This window comes from Crocodylus porosus, unplaced genomic scaffold (genome assembly GCF_001723895.1).
Source record: "Crocodylus porosus isolate Cpor-Errol unplaced genomic scaffold, CroPor_comp1, whole genome shotgun sequence".
In the NCBI taxonomy this organism is placed as follows: domain Eukaryota; kingdom Metazoa; phylum Chordata; order Crocodylia; family Crocodylidae; genus Crocodylus; species Crocodylus porosus.
The window spans coordinates 1,188,238-1,196,544 of record NW_017728945.1 but is presented as its reverse complement, the minus strand read 5'-3'; the positions used below and the strand labels follow the sequence as shown (position 1 = coordinate 1,196,544).

Genomic DNA, 8,307 nt, shown 5'->3' with positions numbered 1-8,307 from the left:
GGGTCACTGTTGCAAACATAAGCAAAACTTTTAAGACAAAAACAAGGCTAAACTTTTATGAAGTACCTGGCAAGTGGACTACAGCATGGTGGTGGTTTGGTTGAGAAAGGACCTTTATTTTGGTGGGTGCTGTACAAACAGCCATTTCTTGCCCCGAAAAGCAAACTAGAGACAAAGAACAGGAAAATGGGATTTGTCTTTGGAAACATTGCTGTAGGTCACAACAATTGGATGTTTCACTGCATTTTGACCACTTGGAAAAAAAATGGAATTGGTACATCATTTGGCTGGACAGCAGCTCCCAGCTCCTTTTTCAGCTTAATTCAAACATCGAATGTTGGGGCTAGAATCCACTTCCACCTAAGGAAGGTGATTCAGTGAGATCATACCTGCCCTATTCCATATGCAGTCTAGATGACAATTAACCAAACAAGTGCAACACATCATGCCCAGAGATCACCCTTCCTCCTGTCCATACCATCAATGGGCACATCTAGGTTCTATTTTGATTGGATCAGGATGAAGCAGCAGAAGACTGAAGTAAAGTATTGCCTTTACTTATATTGCAGGGACAACTCTTAGACTTTATAGATAAGGTCTTTGGTGCCAACTAATTGGGCAGGGCAGAAAGCATGAACTAGTTAAGTCATTTACATGCACCAGCTTCAGTCAAAGCTTGCAGGTTATTAGATCCACCTTTAAAATGTCACCGATGAGCTACCAAGCGATATGTGAGCAGCTGCTACTTGAAATAGGTGGGAGGGAAAAGGAAGGACATAGACAGCCCAATGTGGCCATCTAGTGGAATCATGCAAAAATGCAGCTTCAAGTCTAAAACAGGCTAGGGGAGAATCCCCCACTGAATCAACAGGGTCTAGCACTTAGCCTTTTCATCATATGTGCTTAAAGACCCTCTGCTGAAGAAGGAAGTACTGCTGTCAGCGAAAATGGCTGCAGAGCTTGCATTTGGTAACAAGAAAAGGTTAATGGGATCAATGGGGATTTCTTCAGGCAACTGACGGACATTCTCTGAAGACAAAAGGAGTGAGTGAGTGACCCTTCGGGGAAGACGGGAATAACTGATTCATTAATGAGCGTTGGCAGGTTTCAAATGATTCATCTCCCAGAGCTGTAACAGTTGACACTTTTTTGCCCTGCGTCTTGGAACTCACACTGACATGAATGAGAAAGAAGGGCCACAGCCACGGGTAGCCCCATGGTAACGTAGAAATGGACTGATCCGAGATGAATTAAGAGTTCAATACAAAAGAAACTGGAGAATTTTTTGAAGGCAACCAGTTCCCTGATCAGCGATCATGCTTGGCCTGCAGCTTAATGACCTGTGAAAACAATGCTAGAGCAGCAAACAGCTGCTCTTCGTTTGTTTCTTCCAGCAGGAGGTGCTGTAAAACATTTTGACAGCCCGAGATGGAGGTAATGCCTATTTCAACAAATAGCAATCCTTAAGTTACCTTGATTTGCAAGTATACTGTCAAAATAGAATTCCACAAAGACCTCGTAAACCAATTAACTGTAAACTGATTTTATTTATGGAAAATGGAATGCCTCATTAACAAACATACTTTAAATGGGGTATGAACAACACATTACAAAAACAAATGAGTTCACATTGTATTGAGCTATATAATATGGCAGCAGCTTAAAAAAATTACACTTATGGTAACCCACAAGTTACAGGTAACGGTAACCATGGGTAACAGAATTCACCTCTGTTGCCATCTCACATTAAAAAAAAATGAAAACACATTCAGTAGTGACGGCTGAAATGGGAACTGTCGGGTCTGTTTGCTCTCTCCACGCTGGCAAATCCTTCCTCTTGCATTCCTTCTCCGTGTGTCATCTGGCCTTGGTTGCCACTTTAAATGAAACTGCCACGCCTAGAAACAGATCCAGACATCTTAGTTTTTCATCGCAACTCTGGGTTTTTGTTTTTTTGGGTTTTTTTGTCAAACTGAGGTAAACTTGTGCTGTTTCGTCTCTGCATGATTTTCACTCTTCAGTAAAATGCACAATACAAAAAAATCATGGGGATAGTTTATTACTGTCTTTAATGTAAACGACAAGCCTGGCAACGGAAGGATTTCACTTTGCGCAACTCAATTATTTTGCTCTTTCAAGATACTACACTGAATAGTTCTGGCACAAAAAAACAATTTAAAAAAAAGGAAGAATGTGAACAAACCAAGTGCTCGGCATAGCTTCTTACCCTGACATGCCTCCTCGATGCATCACATGGCCAGGTCTGCCTCTACCGCCACCACCTGGAAATAAAAAAAAGGAAGCTCAAACGCTGTCTATTATCCCCATATTCTATTTTACCTTATTTGGGATGTTAAGAATACCTCATACATCAACTACCGAAGGGCGAGCAAGCACAATAAGCGATTACGCAGCTGGTGTACCTTGCCATCTCTCATGATCCCGTCCCATCATTCCTCCATCTACACTGCCCTGCCACGAACGATCTTGATGTCCCTCAAACTTTCGACCGTGATCTCCCCAGTCACGTCCATCTCTAGAAAGAAAAACATTTTTTGTGAATATTCCTCATCATTTTGACAGTGCAGGGAGAAGCCAAATAGCCCCTCCTTCATAAATACATGGCAGAGCCCCAGTCATTCATATCAGGATGCTCAATACACAGAAGGTTACTGAATGAAGGATGAGCCCTGCAGCTGTTTGTTGCTTCCCTTCTAAGCTAAAGAAACCTGGTTGGTTTACAAACCTGCTTCTTCACAAGGGGCTAAGGAACTTAACCAGAAAAGTATCTGGGCTCCACTATGCTAAAGTAATTTACCAAGGTATGTTCCAATCCTGTTTACAATAGTCTTCAGTTTAATCTACTCTAACAAATAAGGAAACAGGATTTCCTTAATCCAATTTATCCTACAAGGTAAATCCGATGCCCCACGATTTCTCCTCCAAGTACTTGGGGCTTACCATCCTGATCAATCCAAGAATGTTTTCATTTCCTGCAGCCTAGGTTATTTGAAATAAATTAAGACTTCTCAAATCTGGATGCATTTTTACTACCTTGTCGTCCCTTCAGAAAAACAAAGCACTCTTCCCAAGGACTGACAAGGTGTGCCTGCCACTTCACAGGCTCAGCAGAGGGGGCTGGGACTTCGAAGTGGTCCCATGCTGGGTTTTCTGCCAAGATTCTGGTGTCACTTTCATTTAATACAGTTGCAAATCCAGCCCTTCAGCTGCAAGCTAGTCCCTCTTCAAAGACACTGCAGAGAAACCGGCAGAGGGAGGGAGCAAGGGGGAGATTCAGAGACAAGTGACAAAGATGATAAAGAGGTTGGAGAACAAGCTGCAGGAGGAAAGGCTGAAAAACCCATACATTTGCTTTGGAAAAAGAAGATTAAGGGGCATGAGTGAACGCTTTCTGAATAGCTGAAAAGCTACCTCGCAGAAGGCAGAAAAGACTGCTCTCTCTTGCCACAGAGGGCCAGGCACGTGGCAATGGGTTTAAACTGCAGCAAAGCTGATTTACATCAAATCTCAGAAAAAGCTTCCTTCATAGTGAGAACAGCAGGACAACGGAACGAGCTGCCTAGGGCACTTGGGGAATCTCCTTAACGAGAAGTTTTCAAGAGGAGGATGAATAGGCTTTTAATTGGGATGGTTTAAGAACACAAAATCCTACGTCTGTAAGAGGGGTTGGATTTGATGGCCCTGGAGTACTGTGTGCAGTTCTGGTCTCTGCATCTCAAAAAGGATGTAGTAGAATTTGAAAAGGTACTGAAAAGGGAAACCAAATGATCAGGGGTATGCAGCAGTTGCCATACTAGAAGACCAAAAGGACATGTCAGTTTGGAAAGGAGAAGGTGGAGGGGGTATGATACAAGTCTATAAAATCCTGAAGGGTGCTGACAAAAGTGAACAGGGGACTGTTATTCACCAAGTCCCAGAACATTAGATCCTGGGGGCTGAAACAGTAAAATTAGTAGGAGACAGGTTTAAAACTAACAAGAGGAAGTACGCTTCTGTATGCAGCACATAGTTAAAACTTGTGGAACTCATTCCCAAAGGAGGTTGTAGAGGCAGATAGTACAGCTAGGTTCAAAAAGGGACTAAACAGATTGACAGAGGACAGATCTCTTAATAGCTATTAAACTGAATACAGATCAGAGATGCGTCCTCTGGCATCTCTAAACTAATGATGGTGGATGTGGGGAGGGTAATGAACAGCGGATGGATCACTCTAGATATACCTGGTTCAATGCTCTCTCTCTAAAGCATCCACTCCTGCCACTGACAGAGGATACTGGGTTGGATGGTTCATTGGATTGGCCCTGTAATGTTCTTATGAGGTTGCTTCCAATATTGGAAGTCTATGAATTTCAGCAGTATCAGCGAAAGAATTTAAAAAAACAAAACAAAACATCTCTATAAGAGAAAGCCTTACAAGAGTTGAAATTACAAGCAAAGCATTTTGCACAGCAGCTCCTTATTACAGAGCTTCATGATACACAAAGGAGCTACATATGTAAATTCATTGCCTGCCTGGGAAAGAACAGACCCTTCATGAAACTATCTGGACAAACAATTTACACTTGTGAACCTGCATCCCACTGTCACTCTTTAGCAAGTTCATGAAGTGCTGGTGAGTGATGGCCCTCATTTCCACATACTAACCGGGACTGCGGGGGCATCCCTCTCCCTTCGCTCATTCTTCTGTCAGACCCGTAGCTGCCCCAGCTGTCCCGTGAGTCCCGCGAATGGCGGTCTGGTCCTGCATGCCGCTCATCTGGATAATGCTGAAAGGCAAAGGGCATGTTGAAACTGATTGTTGACTTGGTTAGTGCTAATCAAAACTTTCCCAATTTAATAACTCATCCATCAGTAGGGGGCATTTGAGGAGAGCTGGACACTATAAGACCCATCTAGGAATCTTACTGCTTTGGTTATTCTTCTGGAGCAGTACATTTTCCTCCAAACAACTTTCGGCAACTTTCATTAACTCCATATTGGCTCACAGTATCTTGATCATTGCTTTGTGGAATTCTTCCAATGACTTGCTTGCTCACTTGTACCCCTGCATCATACCTGTACAATATCCACCCACCCTCCCTTTTACAATGGTTTATAAAACTTTGACACACTCACATATGGTATCCACACACCCTCACTTTTGCAACGGTTTATAACTTTGACGCATCTGCTAGCTGTATTTATAGGGCCAAAGTAATCACCCGTGACAGATTTACAATAAATACATTGTTTTTAAAAAAATAAAACTTTACAAGGGGGTCTATTTTTCTACTTCACTTACTTCAGTGAACAACTTAAATCTGACATTCATCACAGGAAGTCAGTTTGTAAAAATTAAGCCATTCTGTTTTTAAAGATTCTATCCAAACACAACTTACCTGTCCATCTCTATCTCCCATCATTGTTCTGGATCCTTCTCTCCTGTAAAGGGAACAATCTATGTCAGAACCTTATGGTAAAATTAATAATACAGTAGTTTATACTAACAGTCGAGGGCAGGATTTCCCCAGACACTGCGCAACAAAGCTGTTCCCCTCTGGCTTCCACAGCTGCTCAGTGAAAAGCAAAGCTCACGTGAACATGCAAAACCCACAAAGCACTCCCACCAGTTAGAAAACCAAGCAAGTCCAAAGACAACATGACAAACAGAATATGCTATTTCACCTTTATCTCAGTTATACGTGAACATGAGCTTTTAAACACATTGTGAATCAGGAAACTGCAACACCAGGAATCAGTGCATACCAATGAAAAAGATCCGTCAAGACAAGGAAACGTGTTCCAAGGACTCTTAACAGCAACGTCTAGTATTTATCAAACAAAAAAACCCAACACAGAAACATGCCCTTTGAAGTACAACGTTGCCCTCCAGCCTCAGGCAGTGCAGGGAGACAAGGCACTAACCTGTCTATAGAATGATCTTGGTAACGGCCACGATCCCTGTGGTCAAAGTCATGGAAACGATCTTGGCGGCTGAAGTCAGAGTGATATCTATCATTCATTGCCATTCTCTTTGCCTCTGGCCAGTAAGGATCATCCCGCCTTGTAAGAAAGTGAATATCCCAAACAATATTTTAGTCAAGACTGACTTTTCTTTTCTGTTCTTCCCTATTTGAGCTCAACTGCTTGCTCCCCCCTGACCCCAATAACAAGCAGAACTGTTAACAGCTCGAATGATTTTCTTTCATCAGAAAGACAGTGACATGTAAAGAGAAAAGAATACAGCAGAGCAAAGGCAGTGTAAATGCAAATTAGTATAAATGTCACTATTTAAAAAAAAACAAACAAACAGTTCATCCCACTTCTATTCTCTTCAATCTCACTATAAAATAAAATGTTCCATTTCTATTCTGCAGCATTTTAAAGACACTGATTTGATAATTAATACACCTGGGTTTCAGGAAAACAGGACTGCTATATGTTAAACTATTATCAACGCCATCTCTACACCAAAAAAATCTGTGTGTACTGAAACTAGAAAATAAATATTTTATTTCACCCTGTATTGGCATCTTTAAGTGGACAAAATGACCACAGAAAATCCTCCCGGTCTATTTTTCCCTGTTAGAGGCCCCAAAACAGATTGCTTTAATCCTAGAAGCCACAAACATGGGACTTCCAACAGCACTTGGAGGGAGTTACAACCTGAAATAAAGTTTCTTTTGTGACCACATCCATCATTAGAGGTGCTTATTCTAAGCTCTCAGCATACAGTGGCCTGACTAAATAAACAATTTCATGTCTTTTTGCAAGGCTTTAACAGTGACAAACAGTCACACATTACTGCCTATAATTCAGACTTGATATCCCTCTTGGATGACCATTTCCCTACCCAGCTCTCTTCATGGTTTGGGGGTCTCTCAAGGGTTTTAAGCTTTCCCACCTACACCAGAGAGCTAATGATTTCTCCTCTGCATTTGCTGCTTTCACCTTCCATCAATGTCGTATGGTCGCCTCATTGCAGATCGACGCTCCTGCTCATAGCGTAGCTGCTCATGCTGACGCCGCAGCTCCTCTCGCTCTCGCTGGATGCGATCTTGTTCTCTTCTTCTCTCATGTTCAATGTGCATTCGCTCTCTCTCCAGCCGCTCTCTTTCCATCCGTTCTCTTTCAAGACGCTGCCTTTCAATTTCTAGTCTCTCGCGAGCAATCTCAAGCCTCTCTCTCTCCTCCCGTTCCCGGAGGGCTTGCAGGTGTTGCTGTCTCTCCCGCCGCTCACGGGTGCTGTTCATACAGAAAGATGAAAGGCTTAGAGATGTAACCCTTCAGCACTGAAAATGAACTGCAAAGCAAAAAACTTAGATCCATAATAATAACCAATTTGTGTCGACTGTTTCTTCTGATCAGACACAAGAGTATTCAGCATCAAGGGGGAATCTGCTCCTTCAACTCAACTCAGTTACATTGCCTCCCCAACATGCGTCCTTGAAGGCGCACACAGCCTTGTTGATCTAAAAAGTTAAGTGTGTGGCCATATGATCCTCACCCCAAATGCCCCAAGTTCATTTCTTCTGCTCCTAATACCATAGAGAGACTCTCAAAAGGTAGAAAACTGGGACTGGTTAGTGAGAAAGCTGCAGAGGCTCAGATCTGCAACATCAGTCTCCATTCAAATTCTCAATGTTAGAGGGTCACAACCATATACAGGGGCTTTAGATCTGTGGACAGATACTAACTCTTTAAGATGTATTCATAAACAGGCTTGCTGACTTATGAAAATGTTTCTCCCTTGCCCACAGCTAACTTTCCTTAAATAAGTTGAGGTCTGCAAAGGCAGAAGAATGATTTAAGATTAAATTCAAACTAGAAGCTTAGCACAAAATTTAAATGTGGAATATCACCTGCATCCTTATACACAACAGTAAAAGATAAGAGAAGCAGAGAAATATGTTACTATCTGTACTAGGTCTCTATCCTCAGACACAAAGAATGGATTTTCGAGGAATAATCAGTAAAGCACTACAGAGATTTATTCTATATTGAAGTAGAGACCACCCTGACATTCTTGAAAGCACTAAGCTGAAAGACTGTTTTAGGGGATTTTCTTCTTCCCCATGTGACTGTGCATGCCTTGGGCTAAAGGAGGAGGGTGTATTTAATAAATATAATGCCCCCCCCCACCTACATGCAAAATAGGAAGTAAAAGAGGAAGACAAATCTGAGTTGTACTTTCCTTACATGATCTCAGCCAGTGCTTTCTAGACAATTCTAGGGCTTATGGCATCGTGCTGTGTGACCTGAGAGCAGGTATCAATGTAGGCTATTCTCAGTAGAGGAAAAAAAAAA

General features: G+C 42.1%; 1 protein-coding gene across 1 annotated transcript in view; it reads right to left on the bottom strand.

Moving 5' to 3' along the window:
* Positions 1-1,519: 1,519 nt before the first annotated feature.
* LOC109320530 (scaffold attachment factor B1-like) overlaps positions 1,520-8,307 on the bottom strand; it is a 24,022-nt gene continuing 17,234 nt past the window's right edge. The window contains exons 14-20 of the mRNA XM_019550671.1: positions 6,952-7,286; positions 5,926-6,063; positions 5,400-5,442; positions 4,666-4,787; positions 2,424-2,536; positions 2,228-2,282; positions 1,520-1,898 (exon numbers count right to left, since the gene is read on the bottom strand). Of these exons, the coding sequence (XP_019406216.1) occupies positions 1,880-1,898; positions 2,228-2,282; positions 2,424-2,536; positions 4,666-4,787; positions 5,400-5,442; positions 5,926-6,063; positions 6,952-7,286 (825 nt within the window). The 3' untranslated portion in view covers positions 1,520-1,879. The remainder of the gene's footprint in view (positions 1,899-2,227; positions 2,283-2,423; positions 2,537-4,665; positions 4,788-5,399; positions 5,443-5,925; positions 6,064-6,951; positions 7,287-8,307) is intronic.